Consider the following 18,953-nt stretch of genomic DNA (forward strand, 5'->3'; position numbering starts at 1 on the left):
GGGGGAGGGATGATTAAAACATGGTCCTTGCCCTTGAACAATAGGTCCCCAGTAAGGAATCAATTAAATGATACCACCTTTCCTGTGGAGCCTTTTCCCCTCATGTGCACAAACTCGTGACAGCATTCACCATTTTACTGTGGAAGAACTAAGGTGCCAAAAGTCAGTGTTCCAGTGAGGACCTCCTGCCCTGTGTTCATTCTGTTCCAATGCATTTACCTTTTTTCTGTGTTTCTCATGATGAAGCCGCGTCTTTGGAAGTTGGAGAGTTATGTAACCCTGGCCTGAGGCTGCCTGTAGATCACCCCCTGGGAAATAGCTAAAATTTTCTCATTACCTTACCATTTCAACTTTTTCTGTTGAAAGATAAGCTCACAATACAGCAGAAAACCCGGGACCTGAACCGGTGCCTGAGGACCCTGCTCGTACTGTTCAATCCAAGTCTGCATGCAGCTACAGGGAATTTAGGGAGGGGCTCCATTTTTAGACATGTCACATCTCTGTGATTCACTATTGTTTCCTTGAATTATATGGACATATGTGTCAGAGCTTCATTTGGAAAAACATAGAGTTCTTTAAGACCTAGATAGCTGTCCTAAAAGAGAAGCTTTTAAAAGAGAAAAAGACAGATTTAAAAATACATATGGGTAATAGGACTTTGAGGTTGTTTGGCATTATTTTGGACATTCTTTAGGTTAAGCCAGGGCTTTGAAGTTTGGTATTAGGCATTTTTGTCAGTTTACCTTATGGGAACGGTTTTTTTAAAAGAAAACTTTTAAAAATGTTAAATTATTACCTTGAGTAAAATGCCAAAATATTATGTGCATGCGGGTTTCCCCGTGAATGCTTAATAAATACTCATTGTCATTTTTTTGTCATTCTTTCCTAGAAATCAAAGCCCAAGTTTTACGTGCTTTCCATGTTCCCTTATCCTTCCGGCAAGCTGCACATGGGCCACGTGCGTGTGTACACCATCAGCGACACCATTGCACGCTTCCAGAAGATGAGAGGGATGCAGGTAAGGCAAGATGCCTGCTGGAATAGCACTTTCCTGCCTGACTCAGGACAATAAGAATGTAGGACAAAGGAAGAAAACCAATCTTAGTTAAGATTAGGACAGCTTTGAAGATAAACGTGAAAAGCTCAGGGTTTCCTCTCATGAATTGGAGGACATAATAAAGCATCCAGGTTAATTGGGGGGCAGCCGTGTGTTGGATGTTGTGCTAAGGAGGGAGGTGGGGTGTGGATGCGGTGGAAGGAGGATACAAATGTGGGTACCACATGATATCTCCTCAGGAGGAGTTCACAGTCCAGTGGGGCTGACACCCATAAATAGACAAACATTGAACAGGGGAATGAATCCAATAGTAGAAATGAGGAACAAATGCTGTGAGTAGGAAGTGGGACCACAAGAGATTTTTCTCCTTGTATTTTCTGTATTCTCTAATGAGCATGTATTTATTTTATAATGGAAAAAGTAAAATTTTCCTAACAAAAAAATATGTGGGGAGTAACAGCTCTGCGGGAGTTTGGGAAGGCTCCGCTAAAGAGGGAGCATCTGTCCTTGAAGGACAAGGTGAAATTTCCTGGGAGAGGAGGAGAAGAAACCTTGCATGTCTGATGTTGGTAGACGCCTTCACCCCACTGCCAATTACCCCAGAGCCTGCGCTGTACTCTTTACCAACACGTCATCTGTAAGATGAGGTGGCAATGATCATAGCAGCTTCTTTAATACCTTACAGAGAGAGGCAGGATTAAAGAGGGGCTGAGAGCATGGACCATTGAACCAGATGGCCAGCATTTGAATGCTAGCCCTTAACACTTAGTAGCTATTCGACTTTTGACTAATTACTAAATTAACGTCTCTAATACCTAGTTTTCTCTCATCTGTAAAATGGGGATAAAATAGTACCTGCCCATTGAACTGTTACAGGGATTGAAAGAGGATGACTGTGAAGCACTTAGCACATAGCTGGCACATAAGTACGTAACTAGTAAATATTAGCATTGCCAGTGGAGGGCTGGAGCCTGCTTGTACCAGCTCCTGAGAGCTGTGGGCATGTCTGCCCAACTTCATGTTAATTATTTGTCACCTTAGTAGCTTGAAATCCACCATGGTGGGAGTATTTACATCATGGAAATCAGCAAAGCCTACAAATCAGGGCTTTTTCTGCCAGAGAGTTGATTGTTAAACATTTACTGGCACTGCCACTGGCTGTTGCTATTATTAACCTCTCAGGGTCTATATAAAGGGTATCTGCCCCCTCCCAGTCCTTTATCAAGATTTTCTTTTAGAAAGGTACGTGAATCCATTGTCACAATTGGTTTGAAAATTTGTGCTGAACTGACATTGGCAGCAAGAAGTATTCCTAAAAAGGAAGTCAGGGTATAATGTCTCTTTGTCACTTGAAGAGTTAATGACTTTTACTGTCAGATTCAGAGATTTGCCTTCTACAAGGGATGTCTCCCTGGGCTATGCGAGGTATTATTTTTCCCAGATACTGCTTTCCATCACTTCTGCAATGTTTATTAGAAAGAGGTGGTGCAGAATAAATTGACTCTTGTCATGAAGTATAATATCTGTGTTTCTTCAACTAGATTTATCTTTTTTTTTTTTTTTTTTTTACTTAGGCCAACTTATTTTGGAAAATTAGTGAGTACAGTCCAGTTGCTGAAGATTAAACTTTTACAGCAAAACTGTACATTTATGGTACATTAGCGGATAAGTGGTTGAGGGGATGTAAGTGGGACGCTAATTCCCTTGGGTGGGTGAGACGTTACAGAGAAGGCTCAAGGCAGAACCCCAGGCCCAGAGATACTGGGACCCTTGTAGGCAGCTTAGGCCCAAAAGACAAAATGGAGTCCCTTACAGTAACTGAAGCCCAAGGTCAGGCTGGACCCAGGGACTGGGCAACCCAGGTTTGAACCCCATTGTACCACTTTCTCACTGAGTGACCCTGCACAAGTCATTTAATGTCTGTGAATCCCACTCTCCTTGTCTTTAAAATAGGGATAATAATATAATAATAATTATTTTTCCCTCCTGGGTCATTGTGTGGGTTAAATGAGATAGTACATGTGTCTGGCACATAATAGTCCCTTAATAAGTGGTAGCCCTGATTATTATTTATACTGATCTGACTTACTCTGGGAAGTCATTTAATAAATGAAATGAAATCTAATTCATTTAATAAATGAATCTGCTCTCTTCTGCTTGGGGCCTGCTGCATGGAGTTGCCTTCTGAGAAGTAACTAGACTGCAAATCATCACCTGCTATTTGTATTATCTATCCTGTGACTCGGTTGGTTCCTGAAACCACTCTTTGTTTTTTGGTTTATGGTATCTTAGTCATTGTGACCAGCAGGCACCTAGGGTTCCCTCTGTTCCTCAGTTTCAGTTGCTCTCTTTAAGATGATAAGCTATCTTGGAGGGGGGCGGGTATCCTCCAGGCTCTCTTGAACTTAATTTCTTGTTAATTTTCATAGCCCATATTTAAGTCAGATCATCCCCAAAATAACTGCCAAATATGGTGACAACTTGTCCAGCCATTTCTAAGTGGTAATGGCAACAAAGAAGCAAATCTCTGTAATGGTCAACAGTGTGAAAGCCTGTTGAGCTTCCTGTTGTTTTAAAATCCTTCTCTCCCAATGTCAGGACTAGTCCCAGGGATTGGGATTCAGGTCAGGTTCAGTGATTCTTACTCTAAGGAGGGAAGGAATATCTGCTCTGCAATAGCAACGTCTGACATGTGTATTGATTAATTCATTCGGTACATAGTCCTTGGGCACCAGCTTTTCCAAACACCGGCCTTTCTACTGTATTATATAGTAGTATTGGAGTCTTAGGTTCAAAATCAGTCAGTAGGCCTAGGAAAAATTCAGTAAGCTTGCCTTTTTCTATAATTTGTTAATTTGTTGGTAGATTTGCTTAATTCTTTTCTTTTTTAAGATTTATTTATTTATTTGGTTGTGCTGGGTCTTAGTTGCGGCAGGTGAGCTCCTTAGTTGCGGCAGCTAGTCTCCTTAGTTGTGGCTCGCCGGCTTTTTAGTTGTAGCACGTGGTCTCCTTAGTTGTGGCAGGTGGGCTTCTTAGTTGCGGCTCGCCAGCTCCTTAGTTGCAGCACGTGGGCTCCTTAGTTGTGGCATGTGAACTCTTAGTTGCGGCATGCATGTGGGATCTAGTTCCCTGACCAGGGATTGAACCCAGGCCCCCTGTATTGGGAGCACGGAGTCTTATCCACTGCACCACCTGGGAAGTCCCTGATTTGCTTAATTCTTTTTTTATTATTATTTTAAAAAATTAATTTATTTATTTTTGGCTGCACTGGGACTTTGTTGTTGCACGCGGGCTTTCTCTAGTTGCGGAGAGTGGGGGCTGCTCTTTGTTGCGGTGCGCGGGCTTCTCATTGCGGTGGTTTCTCTTGTTGCAGAGCACAGGCTCCAGGCATGCGGGCTTCAGTAGTTGTGGTTCGCGGGCTCTAGAGCACAGACTCAGTAGTTGTGGTGCATGGGCTTAGTTGTTCCATGGCATGTGGAATCTTCCCAGACCGGGGATCGAACCCGTGTCCCGTGCATTGGCAGGAGGATTCTTAACCACTGCGCCACCAGGGAAGCCCCCTGATTTGCTTAATTCTTGAATGGAGATATGGAAGTCATTCTAAGGCACATAAGAACAGTAGATGAGAAGTAAAAAGTGGAGTGACATTTGCACCAAGTCTGCTCTCTTCAAGGCCACCAGTGACCTCCCTGGATGTGTCTCTGTCATCCTGTCTCATCTCAGTGGCATGTAATACAGTAGACCATTTCCCCGTCTGTGAAAGACTGTGCTCTTGGCATGAGACCCACTCTCCAGGTTTTTTTTGCTGCAACTTGGTTTCTTCCTCCCAGTTTACTCCACAAGGTTTTCCTGCTCCACTCCATCTTTGCATACTCTTATCAGGTTGGAAAGTTCTGCTTTAAAGGCAGACCTCAGAGATTGTGTGGGTTTTGTTCCAGACCACTACAATAAAGTGGATATCGCAATAAAGTGAGTCACAGGAATTTTTTGGTCCCAGTGCATATAAAAGTAATGTTTACATTATATTGTGGTTTGTTGTGTGCGATAGCATTATGTCTTTAAAAAAATGTACATACCTTATTAAAAAATAATGCTGTTGGAAAACTGGTGCCAATAGACTTGCTCAACGAAGGGTTGCCACAAACCATCAATTTGTAAAAAGCACAGTATCTGTGAAGTACAGTAAAGCAGAGTGCAGTACAATGAGGTTACTCCTGTATTCCTAGTTTGCTCAGAATTTTTATCATGAATGGGTATTGAGTTTTGTCATATGCCTTTTCTGCGTCTATTGAGACAATACATGGTTTTTCTCCTTTAATCTGTTAATGTGATGTATTATGTTGATTGATTTTTTAAAAATGCTAAACCAACGTTGTGTTCCTAGGACAAATTTCATTTGGTCGTGATGTACTTTTTTGAATGTATATATTGCTGTATTCATTTGTCAGTATCCCTATGTGCCTGAAAGACACTGACCTGTAATTTACTTTTCTTGTAATATCTTTGTATTTAATATCAGGTTTATGCTAGCCTCATAAAACAAGCTAGGAAGTGTTCCCTTCTTCCCACTTTCTGAAAGTGTTGTGTATTATTAGTGTTATTTCTTTCTTTATTGTTCAATAGCATTCACCAGTGATGGTATCTTGACCTAGAGCTTTCTTTGTGGGAAGTTTTTAAATTACAGTTCTATTTCTTTAATGGATATAAGGCTATTCAGATCTTCTGATTTTTTTTTTTCTGTGTCAGTTTTAATTTGTGTTTTTCGAGGGATTTGTCTACCCTACCTCAGATTCTGTTCTAGACTGCCTTCTCTTTTTTTTCTCTATCCACTTTCCCTAGGTAGGCTCTATCCTCTTTAGTTTAAATATGATACTTTAAAAAATTATAAACATTTCCAACACAGGAATACAGAGAACATTATTCTAAATACTCAGACCCGCCATCCTGATATAATAGATATTACCATTTAATCTTGTTAATCTCAGCTTTTTTTCTTCTATGTTGCAGATACAGTTGTGCCTCTCCACAATCAGATTCCAGTCCTTCAGTTAAAAAAAAAGCTAGTGTCTATCCTTTGCCTTCTTGTTTTCATGCTTTTATTCTATGTATTGTTTATGGATACATACACACTTGTGTGTAGTATTGTGTATTTTGAGTCAGTTCAAAATACACAATAGTTTATAGTTCATCCATTATAAGTGCTTATAGTTCATCCATTAAGTGCTGTATAATTATGACAATATTTAATTATCTATTTTCACATTGATAGAGTTTTAGGTTGTTTTAGATTTTTGTTCCAATGAACATCCTTGCACCTAACTGTTAGCCTGTGGGAGAAGTGGCATTGCTGGGTCATAGAGTGTACGCTCCTCAGCATAAATATGTCTTGCCAAATTGCTTTCCAAAATGTTGGTGCCAATTTATATTCCTACCAGAAATAAATGGCATTTCATATAGCCCTACATCCCTGACAATACTTACTAATGTTAGGCTTTTAAATCTTTGCTAATTTGATATATGGGAAATGGCATCTAATTGTGTTTTCAATTTACATTTTCCTGAGTTCTGTCCTAGTGAAGCTATTTTTTATCTATTTAAGTTTCCTCTTCTCTGATTGGCTTGCTCACATTATTTGCCAAGTTCCTCATGGGTTGTTTGTCTTTTTCATATTGTTCTTACTGTTCATATAGTTCTTTTTTTTTTGCGGGGGGGGGTCTCAGTTGCTGTTCACAGGCTTTCTCTAGTTGAGGTGAGCAGGGGCTACTCTTCATTGCTGTGTGCGGGCTTCTCATTGTTGTGGCTTCTCTTGCTGCAGAGCTCGGGCTCTAGGCTCACAGGCTTCAGTGGTTGCAGCACGTGGGCTTCAGTAGTTGTGGCACATGGGCTCAGTAGTTGTGGCACATGGGCTGTAGGGTGTGCAGGCTCTAGGGCACGTGGGCTTCAGTAGTTGTGGCTCGTGGGCTTAGTTGCTCTGCGGCGTGTGGGATCTTCCCGGACCAGGGATCGATCCCGTGTCCCCTGCATTGGCAGGTGGATTCTTAACCACTGCGCCACCAGGGAAGTCCCTCATATAGTTCTTTATATGGTCTGGATTATTGATTCTTTGTTAGTTAAATACAGTGCAAATGTCTTCTCCCAGTCTGTGGTTTGTCCTTGTATTTTGTGAGCCCGCCAGACCACAGATTGTAATTTGGGTTTGAGAATGGACAAGAATGATAATTTGGAAAGTTCAAGGTTGCTTTTACTTTGGTTTCCTCCTATAGCAGCAAATAAGTTGTGCAAAGGAGAGAAATGAGACAAGAGTGTAAGCAGATCATTGGGGTCCCCCACGTTCTTGTTGTAGTCAATGGAGATGTGCCTGAGGCCATGATCATCACAGTTCTCTTGGGGAAACCTAAAGTCACAAAGTTGGCCAGGCCTTGGGCATACAAGTAAATTACGTGTGGACTTGGCAAGTGGAGAGGGAGGTGGTTTGGGGGTGATGAGTTGATCAGGAATCTGTGACTTTAGTCAGTGTCACTGGCCTCCCACCTGCCTCCTACCTCACAGATTTGTTGCAGGGTTCATGTGCAATGATCAATGAGAAAACTCTAAAAACCATAATGCAATTTTCCAGTGTAACCCAATTAATAATAGCAGTAATACGGTAGTTCTGAGGTTTGGATGTTTAAGCGGGGACCACTTGAAGCCAGAGATAAATCATTCTCTTTCAGGAGTCAGAAAAGACCACAGTGCCATTCGGTTTCTTCTTAAACTCATACAATGTCTGATGACATATTTAAAGTTTAGCACCATATGGTGATTTTGTTGTGTTTTCATATGTTGTGTGCACAGATGGTTAGAAAATAAAATTACCCACCTCCCACCTCAGCTGGTCTCCTCAGCACCTTCTGGGCCAGAAGCGGGGCAATTAAAGCATCAAGCTGCCAAGTCCCCCTCACAGAGTTGGACCTTGAATAATTTGTCTCAGGCAAAACACCGCAGGGCACTGCCCAAGTAGTGTTTTCCGCTTGGGCCTTTTTGCTATCTCCTGTGGAGGAGGAAGGAAATTGAGGCTATGTGTCTGGCAGCTGCATGATCATAATGCAATTACCCACAAATATCAGGAAGTGAGGGGAGTTCTTAGCAAGTGAACCATAATATACGTTTCATCAGCTTTCAGTTGGCCAGTCAGTCAACAAATGTTTATGAAGTGCCCAGAGAATGCATCGCATGCCATTTAGTTTTCAGATTTTCTAATCTCTGGAGCATCTGAAAGTAGAGAGTAGATTTCCAGGGCTTATCCTCTCAGATGTAATTTGAAAGGGACATTGAGTTGCTAGTCCAGTATTTTGATTGGAAACTGCCTGATTTATCTGCCTCACATTCCCAGAGGTCTTCTGTTTTGGGTCTAGTTACTGTCATTTAGATTCTTTACCCTGAAGTATTCGCTTCATTTTGATCCCCAACCTGTAATAATAGTGAGTTATTAAACTTGCTAAACAAAATTAAATGTTGTGTTTCTCATTTCTTGGAAATAAAGTGTTGAATCTACTCCACAGAAACCACGGCACTCTCTGAAAATAGCAATTTTTTCAGAAGCAGTAACCATGGTTGCTCTTAATTAGAAGCTGAATTGGTTTCAAATATAAAGTTTTGTTTTATGATGAAAGGGAGAGAAAGCTGGACATTCCTGGGGAATTGGTACTTCTCTCTCATTGGGAGGGCAGACAATCAGCTGCCCCAGCTTCCTTCCCTTCTTAACCTCCAAAGTCTTCTTAACTCTCCTTCATCTTCCTTCTCGTGCTGGAGGAAGAACTGTACTTTTGCCTGTTTGTTTCTTCCTTCTTAAAAAAAGTATTTTTAAATTGTACATAAAATTCCATATTCTCCCCTTTAAAAAGGAGAGATACAACATAGATAAGGCTACAGTCCCCTTTGACTACCCACTCCCCCCAGGCCCTTCTAGACAGTGATCCCTATCATTTTCCAGGGTATATCCCTCCAGAGCCTCATCTGTACATTGTCACCTGTAACTGTGTTCTCCTGTATCCCTTCTAGTCTGCTTGCCATCCATCCTGCCTGCCATCCCTGAGATGCCCATAGCTCTGCCCAAATGGAGGCAAGAGGTCCTGTTGGGTAAGCCATGGTCATGTGACTGGGTCCACACCGGAGGCTGTTCTAGCTTGAGCTTCTAGGTCTCTCTTCCTGGCCAGCTCTGTCTAACTTGACAGGGCTCTGATCCCTGTGTTTGCCCCTCATCAGTAGCTGGCCCTCACTCCCCTTTGATATCTCGAGTCATGGTAAATTTTGCAGTCCTGTAGTGTTCCTGTGCTGGTCTTTGACTAGTTTGCTGTCAGATGGATCTCCTGCTTTGCTTTGTATGGTGGAAGGGCAGAACTCTGCAGGCCACATTTCCCAAGCTCTGGTGTCAGCTGGCCTCTGGCTGGTTTTGGACAGGAAGAATTCTGGCAAGATTGTAGGGGAGGAGGAAGGAAGAAGCCAAGGAATTTCTCTCTCTCTCTGACCTGGTTAGTATCTCCTTCATTATTCCAGTTCCATTTGGCCAGACCTGCCTCTTTCAGCTTCTGCAACTGATCTCAGCCTTTGGGTTCAGTTATCCCTGCTTCCTCCCTTTGTTCCTTCAGTCTAGAAGTGGGGGCAGTGTCCCACTCGTCCTAATTTCTGGGTTGTTTCCCTGTCCTCTTGGCTTCTCACTCAATTTAAAATACTTAGAGCATTTGTTAGAAGAACAGCTGGAAATGATGGTTTTTTACACCCTGGAAGTTTATTTTATGATTTCCAAGTTATAGCTGCCAGGACTTCTTGATTCCCTTTCTGCTGAAAGCACTCATCCAAGAAGAGGTTAACACCTAGGGGATTGGGAGGGCTCAGGTGGCCCTAAAATATAAATCCAGATGTTGGTGGGCGGGTTGTTGTTGTTGTTGTTGTTTTTAGGATAAATTGTCTAGTTGGCATATGTGAACTGTAGGTTTAGTTACTTGTGGAACTATGGAAGGATTAAACCAAGTTATGGTGATAGAAAAGAATAGAAATTTTAGAAGCCAAAAGGAGAGTTTAGAGTTCCTCCAGTGAATGTTTTTGATACTCTTGCCCATAGAGAAATCACAGACAAGAAAGTGGGCATTATATATCTAGAATGGGGGTATTTGATCTGGATGATGTAGAGCAGCGGTCCCCAACCTTTTTGGCACCAGGGACCGGTTTTGTGGAAGACAGTTTCTCCACGGACCACGGGTTGGGGGGGATAGTTTCGGGATGATTCAAGCACATTACTTTATTGTGCACTTTATTTCAATTATTATTACATTGTAATATATAATGAAATAATTATACAACTCACCATAATGCAGAATCAGTGGGAGCCCTGAGCTTGTTTTCACTTGCCACTCACTGATAGGGTTTTGATATGAGTCTGCAAGTAATTGATTTATTATGGTCCCTGTGCAGTCAAACCTCTCTGCTAATAATCTGTATTTGCACCCACTCCCCAGTGCTAGCATCACTGCCTCATCTCCACCTCAGATCATCAGGCATTAAATTCTCATAAGGAGAGTGCAACCTAGATCCCTCACGTGCACAGTTCACAGTAGGGTTCGCACTCCTATGAGAATCTAATGCTGCCACTGATCTGACAGAGGCAGAGCTCAGGCAGTAATGCGAGTGAAGGGGAGCTGCTGTACATACAGATGAAGCTTCGCTCGCTCGCCCGCCTGCCCGCTGCTCACCTCCTGTTGTCCGGCCCGGTTCCTAACAGGCCATGGACCTGTACCAGTCCATGGCCCAGGGGTTGGGGACCCCTGATGTAGAAGAGACCAAGAGGTGAACGAGGTGGGCAAAGACAGCACTGACACGGTGTCTTTTAAATAAATAGGCTATAACAATTTGACCAGCAACTAGAATCTGCTGCCCAGGGGAAAGGGACAGGCTTTGGTATTTTGTAATCTTGTTATAGATCTTTACTTTGTTCCTCCTGGACAGTAGTGAGTCATCTTATGGCACAAGAGTGAGTTCTGCCTTTGGTCACTGGATGTCTGGGAAACCCAAGGTGTAGAATTGATTAGACCCTTTCCTGTTTCGTAGAAACTTGGTTCACAGGGACATTGAATCCAGTGGTCCAGCCCATGATGGAAAGAACTGTCCTGACTCCCCACAGTCTGTATTCCAGGGCAGACATTTGTTTTTTGTTAATTTTTGGTAAGACTGTGAAATATTAAGAAGCTCTAAGATTTTTCTAACTTCCTTTTCTTAATAGGTCTTTATTGGAGTATAATTGCTTCACAATACTGTGTTAGTTTCTGTTGCACAACAGAGGGACTCAGCCATATGCATACACGTGTCCCTGTATCCCCTCCCTCTTGAGCCTCCCTCCCATCCTCCCTATCCTACCCCTCTAGGTCATCGCAAAGCACCGAGCCAGTCTCCCTGTGCTACGCTGCTGTTTCCCACCAGCCAACTGTTTTACATTCGGTAGTGTATATGTCCAGGCACTGCTACTCTCACTTTGCCCCAGCTTTGCCCTCCCACCCCATGTCCTCAAGTCCATTTTCTATGTCTGTTTCTTTATTCCTGCCCTGCAGCTAGGTTCATCAGTACTATTTTTTTTTTAAGATTCCATATATATGTGTTAGCATATGGTATTTGTTTTTCTCTTTCTGACTTATTTCACTCTGTATGACAGTCTCTAGGTCCATCCACCTCACTACAAATAATTCAATTTCATTTCTTTTTATGGCTGAGTAATATGCCATTGTATATATGTGCCACATCTTCTTTATCCATTCATCTGTCGATGGACATTTAGGTTGCTTCCATGTCCTGGCTATTGTAAATAGTGCTGCAGTGAACATTGTGGTACATCTCTCTTTTTGAATTATGGTTTTCTCAGGGTATATGCCCAGTAGTGGGATTGTGAGTCATATGGTAGTGCTATTTTTAGTTTTTTAAGGAACCTTCATACTGTTTTCCATAGTGGTTATATCAATTTACATTCTCACCAACAGTGCAGGAGGGTTCCCTTTTCACCACACCTTTTTCAGCATTTATTGTTTCTAACTTTTTTGATAATGGTCATTCTGACCACCGTGAGGTGATACCTCATTGTAGTTTTGATTTGCATTTCTCTAATAATTAGTGATATTGAGCAGCTTTTCATGTGCCTCTTGGCCATCTGTATATCTTCCTTGGTGATGTCTACTTAGGTCTTCCGCCCATTTTTTAACTGGATTGTTTGTTTTTTTTGATATTGAGCTCCATGATCTGTTGGTATATTTTGGAGATTAATCCTTTATCTGTTGTTTCATTTGCAAATATTTTCTCCCATTTTGAGGGTTGTCTTTTTTGTCTTGTTTATGGTTTCCTTTGCTGTGCAAAAGCTTTTAAGTTTAATTAAGTCTGATTTGTTTATTTTTGTTTTTATTTCCATTACTCTAGGGGGTGGGTCAAAGAAGATCTTGGTGTGGCTTATGTCAAAAAGTGTTTTTCCTCTGTTTTCCTCTAAGAGTTTTATAGTGTCTGGCCTTACATTTAAGTCTTTAATCTATTTGGAGTTTATTTTTGTGTATGGTGTTAGGTAGTGTTCTAATTTCATTCTTTTACATGTAGCTGTCCAGTTTTCCCAGCACTACTTATTGAAGAGGCTGTATTTTCTCCATTGTATGTTCTTGCCTCCTTTGTCATAAATTAGATGCCCATATGTGCGTGGGTTTATCTTTGGGCATTCTATCCTGTACCATTGATCTATATTTCTGTTTTTGTGCCAGTTCCGTACTGTCTTGATTACTGTAGCTCTGTAGTATAGTTTGAAGTTGGGGAGCCTGATTCCTCCAACTCCGTTTTCTGTTCTGAAGATTGCTTTGGCTATTCAGGGTCTTTTGTGTTTCCATACGAATTGTAAGATATCTTGTTCTAATTCTGTGAAAAATGAATGCCATTGCTAGTTTGATAGGGATTGCATTCACTCTGTAGATTGCTCTGGGTAGTATAGTCATTTTCACAATATTGATTCTTCCAATCCAAGAACATGGTATATTTCTCCAGCTGTATGTCATCTTTGATTTCTTTCATCAGTGTTTTATAGTTTTCTGAGTACAAGTCTTTTGTCTCCTTAGGCAGGTTTATTCCTGGGTATTTTATTCTTTTCGTTGCAGTGGTAAATGGGAGTGTTTCCTTAATTTCTCTTTCTGATTTTTCGTTGTTGGTTTATAGGAATGCCAGAGATTTCTGTGCATTAATTTTGTATCCTGCAACCTTACAAAATTCACTTGATTAGTTCTAGTAGTTTTCTGGTGACATCTTTAGGATTTTCTATGTATAGTATCATGTCATCAACAAACAGTGACAGTTTTACTTCTTTTCCAATTTGTATTCCTTTTATTTCTTTTTATTCTCTGATTGCTGTGGCTAGGACTTCCAAAACTATGTTGAATAAGAGTGGCGAGAGTGGACATCCTTGTCTTTTTCCTCATCTTAGTGGAAATGCTTTCAGTTTTCACCATTGAGTATGATGCTTGCTGTGGGTTTGTCATATATGGCCTTTATTATGTTGAGGTAGTTTCCCTCTATGCTCATTTTCTGGAGAGTTTTTATCATAAGTGGGTGTTGAATTTTGTCAAAAGCTTTTTCTGCATCTATTGAGGTGATCATATGATTCTTATTCCTTAATTTGTTAATGTGGTGTATCACTGATTGATTTGCATATATTGAAGAATCCTTGCATCCCTGGTATAAATCCCACTTGATCATGGTGTATGATCCTTTTAACGTGCTGTTGGATTCTGTTTGCTAGTATTTTGTTCAGGATTTTTGCATCTATGTTCATCAGTGGTATTGGTCTATAATTGTCTTTTTTTGTGATATCTTTTTCTGGTTTTGGTATAAGGTTGATGGTGGCTTTGTAGAATGAATTTGGGAGTGTTTCTTCCTCTGCAATATTTTGGAAGAGTTTGAGAAGGATTGGTGTTAGCTCTTCTCTAACTGTTTGATAGAATTTGCCTGAGAAGCCATCTGGCCCTGGACTTTTGTTTGTTGGAAGATTTTTTTTTTTCAGCTTTATTGAGGTATATTTGACATAAAATTACAAGACGTTTAAAATGTACATCTTGGTGATATGATGTATGTGTACATTGTGAAAGGATTCCACCCATCTCGTTAATCAACACATCCATCACATCACGTATTTATCCTTTTTGTGGGGGAGGAAGGAACATTTAAGTTCTACTCTTTCAGTAAATTTCAATTATACAATACAGTGTTATCACTACAGTTGCCATGTTTTTCATTACATCCTCAGACCTTATTCATCTTATAACTGAAACTTTGTACCCTATTACCAACCTCTCCTTATTTCCCCCACCCCTGAACCGGGCAACCACTTTTCTGCTCTGTTTCTAGCCTTTGACTTTTTTTTTTTTTTTTAAGATTTCACATATAAGTGATTCTATGCAGTATTAGTCTTCCTCTGCCTGGCTTATTTTAGGTTAATTACATTTAAAAAGCATTCCAACCCATGTCCTCAAAAGCTGTATAATCTTCCTTTACAAATCAGAGTTTTTATTTAAATTGTATAAAAACCATATATGGTTTGCATTATTTTTTCTTATTAGACATCAGGTGTTCTTTGTTTTTTGTTTTTTGTTTTTTTTTTTTTTTGCGGTACGCGGGCCTCTCGCTGTTGTGGCCTCTCCCGTTTCGGAGCACAGGCTCCGGATGCACAGGCCGAGCTGCCATGGCTCATGGGCCCAGCCGCTCCACGGCATGTGGGATCCTCCTGGACCGGGGCACGAACCCGCGTCCCCTGCATCGGCAGATGGACTCTCAACCACTGCGCCACCAGGGAAGCCCTAGTCATCAGTTTTATACACATAAGTGTATACATGTCAATCCCAACAGCTCAATTCATGACACCAGCACCACCACCACCCCGCCACTTACCCCCCATGGTGTCCATGTTTGTTCTCTACATCTGTATCTCAATTTCTGCCCTGCAAACCAGTTCATCTGTACCATTTCTCTAGGTTCTACATATATGTGTTAATATACGATATTTGTTTTCCTCTTTCTGACTTACTTCACTCTGTATGACAGTCTCTAGATCCATCCACGTCTCTACTAAGGACCGAATTTTGTTCCTTTTTATGGCTGAGTAACATTCCATTGTACATATTTACCACATCTTCTTTATCCATTAGTCTGTCGATGGGCGTTTAGGTTGCTTCCATGACCTGGCTATTGTAAATAGTGCTGCAATGAACATTGGGGTGCATGTGTCTTTTTCAGTTATGGTTTTCTCTGGGTATATGCCCAGTAGTGGGATTCCTGGATCATATGGTAATTCAATTTTTAGTTTTTTTAAACAACTTCCATACTGTTCTCCATAGTGGCTGTATCAATTTACATTCCCACCAACAGTGCAAGAGGGTTCCCTTTCCTCCACACCCTCTCCAGCATTTGCTGTTTGTAGATTTTCTGATGATGCCCATTCTAACTGGTGTCAGGTGATACCTCACTGTAGTTTTGATTTGCATTTCTCTAATAATTAGTGATGTTGAGCAGCTTTTCATGTGCTTCTCTGCCATCTGTATGTCTTCTTTGAAGAAATGTCTATTTAGGTCTTCTGCCCATTTTTGGATTCGGTTGTTTGTTTTTTTAACATTGAGCTGCGTGAACTGCTTGTAAATTTTGGAGATTAATCCTTTGTCAGTTGTTTCATTGCAAATATTTTCTCCTATTCTGAGGGTTGTCTTTTCGTTGTCTTTATGATTTCCTTTGCTGTGCAAAAGCTTTGAAGTTTCATTAGGTCACATTTGTTTATTTTTGTTTTTATTTCCACTACTCTAGGAGGTGGATCAGAAAAGATCTTGCTGTGATTTATGTCAAAGAGTGTTCTTCCTATGTTTTCCTCTAAAAGTTTTACAGTGTCTGGTCTTACATTTAGGTATCTAATCCATTTTGAGTTTATTTTGGTGCATGGTGGTCAGGAGTGTTCTAATTTCATTCTTTTACATGTAGCTGTCCAGTTTTCCCAGCACCACTTATTGAAGAGACTGTCTTTTCTCCATTGTATATCCTTGCCTCCTATGTCATAGATTAGTTGACCATAGGTGTGTGGGTTTATCTCTGTGCTTTCTATCTTGTTCCATTGATCAACATTTCTGTTTTTGTGCCAGTACCATATTGTCTTGATTACTGTAGCTTTGTAGTATATTCTGAAGTCAGGGAGTCTGATTCCTCCAGCTCTGTTTTTTTCCTCAAGACTGCTTTGGCCATTTGGGGTCTTTTGTGTCTCCATACAAATTTTAAGATATTTTGTTCTAGTTCTGTAAAAAATGCCATTGGTAATTTGATAGATTGAATCTGTAGATTGCTTTGGGTAGTATAGTCATTTTCACAATGTTGATTCTTCCAGTCCAAGAACATGGTATATCTCTCCATTTGTTGGTATCATCTTTAATTTCTTTCATCAGTGTCTTATAGTTTTCTGCATACAGGTCTTTTGTCTCCCTAGGTAGGTTTATTCCTAGTTATTTTGTTCTTTTTGTTGCAGTGGTAAATGGGAGTGTTTCCTTAATTTCTCTTTCAGATTTTTCATCTTTAGTATATAGGAATGCAAGAGATTTCTGTGCATTAATTTTGTATCCTGCAACTTTACCAAATTCATTGAGTAGCTCTAGTAGTTCTCTGGTGGCATCTTTAGGATTCTTTATGTATAGTACCATGTCATCTGCAAACAATGACAGTTTTACTTCTTTTCCAATTTGTATTCCTTTTATTTCTTTTTCTTCTCTGATTTCTGTGGCTAGGACTTCTAAAACTATGTTGAATAACAGTGGTGAGAGTGGATATCCTTGTCTTGTTCCTGATCTTAGAGGAAATGCTTTCCGTTTTTCACCATTGAGAATGATGTGTGCTGTGGGTTTGTCGTATATGGCCTTTATTATGTTGAGGTAGGTTCCCTCCATGCCTACTTTCTGGAGAGTTTTTATCATAAATGGGTGTTGAATTTTGTCAAAAGCTTTTTCTGCATCTATTGAGGTGATCATATGGTTTTTATTCTTCAATTTCTTAATATGGTGTATCACATTGATTGATTTGTGTATATTGAAGAATCCTTGCATCCCTGGGATAAATCCCACTTGATCATGGTGTATGATCCTTTTAATGTGTTGTTGGATTCTGTTTGCTAGTATTTTGTTGAGGATTTTTGCATCTATATTCATCAGTGATATTGGCTGTAATTTTCATTTTTTGTAGTACCTTTGTCTGGTTTTGGTATCAGGGTAATGGTGGCCTCATAGAATGAATGTGGGAGTATTCCTTCCTCTGCAGTTTTTTGGAAGAGTTTGAGAAGGGTGGTTGTTAGTCCTTCTCTAAATGTTTGATAGCATTCACCTGTGAAGCCATCTGGTCCTGGACTTTTGTTTGCTAGAAGACTGTTAATCACAGTTTCAGTTTCATTACTTGTGATTGGTCTGTTCATATTTTCTATTTCTTCCTGGTTCAGTCCTGGGAGGTTATACCTTTCTAAGAATTTGTCCATTTCTTCCAGGTTGTCCATTTTATTGGCATAGAGTTGCTTGTAGTAGTCTCTTAGGATGCTTTATATTTCTGCAGTGTCTGTTGTAACTTCTCCTTTTCCATTTCTAATTTTATTGATTTGAGTCCTCTCCCTCTTTTTCTTGATGAGTCTGGCTAATGGTTTATCAATTTTGATTATCTTCTCAAAGAACCAGCTTTTAGTTTTATTGATCTTTGCTATTGTGTTCTTTGTTTCTATTTCATTTATTTCTGCTCTGATCTTTATGATTTCTTTCCTTCTGCTATCTTTGGGTTTTGTTTGTTCTTCTTTCTCTAGTTCCTTTAGGTGTAAGGTTAGATTGTTTATTTGAGATTCTTCTTGTTTCTTGAGGTAGGCTTGTATAGCTATAAACTTCCCTCTTAGAACTGCTTTTGCTGCATCCCACAGGTTTTGGATCATCGTGTTTTCATTGTCATTTGTCTCTAGGTATTTTTTGATTTCCTCTTTGATTTGTTCAGTGATCTCTTGGTTATTTAGTAACGTATTGTTTAGCCTCCATGTGTTTGTGTTTTTTACCTTTTTTTCCCTGTAATTCATTTCTAATCTCAGAGCCTTGTGGTCAGTAAAGATGCTTGATATGATTTCAATTTTCTTAAAAATTTACTGAGGCTTGATTTGTGACCCAAGATGTGATCTATCCTGTAGAATGTTCCATGTGCACTTGAGAAGAAAGTGTAAACTGCTGTTTTTGGATGGAATGTCCTATAAATATCAATTAAATCTATCTGGTCTATTGTGTCATTTAAAGCTTCTGTTTCCTTATTAATTTTCTGTTTGGATGATCTGTCCATTGGTTTAAGTGAGGTGTTAAAGTCCTCCACTATTATTGTGTTACTGTCGATTTCCTCTTTTATAGCTGTTAGCAGTTGCCTTATGTATTGTGGTACCCTTATGTGGGTGCATATATATTTATAATTGTTATATCTTCTCCTTAGATTGATCCCTTGATCATTATGTAGTGTCCTTCCTTGTCTCTTGTAACATTCTTTATTTTAAAGCCTATTTTATCTGATATGAGTATTGCTACTTCAGCTTTCTTTTGATTTCCATTTGCATGGAATATCTTTTTCCATCCTCTCACTTTCAGTCTGTATGTGTCCCTAGGTCTGAAGTGGGTCTCTTGTAGACAGCATATATATGGGTCTTGTTTTTGTATCCATTCAGCCAGTCTATGTCTTTTGGTTGGAGCATTTAATCCATTCACGTTTAAGGTAATTATTGATGTGTATGTCCCTATGACCATTTTCTTAATTGTTCTGGGTTTGTTTTTATAGGTCTTTTTCTTCTCTTGTGTTTCCCGCTTAGAGTAGTTTCTTTAGC

At 40.1% G+C, this 18,953-nt stretch overlaps 1 protein-coding gene across 1 annotated transcript in view; it reads left to right on the forward strand.

The window, feature by feature from the left end:
- LARS2 (leucyl-tRNA synthetase 2, mitochondrial) overlaps positions 1-18,953 on the forward strand; it is a 161,112-nt gene that overhangs the window by 8,518 nt on the left and 133,641 nt on the right. Inside the window, exon 3 of the mRNA XM_082663515.1 lies at positions 890-1,018. Coding sequence (XP_082519641.1) covers positions 890-1,018 — 129 coding nt within the window. The remainder of the gene's footprint in view (positions 1-889; positions 1,019-18,953) is intronic.

Source organism: Grampus griseus (assembly GCF_964374135.1).
Source record: "Grampus griseus genome assembly, chromosome: 10".
Lineage (NCBI taxonomy): Eukaryota > Metazoa > Chordata > Mammalia > Artiodactyla > Delphinidae > Grampus > Grampus griseus.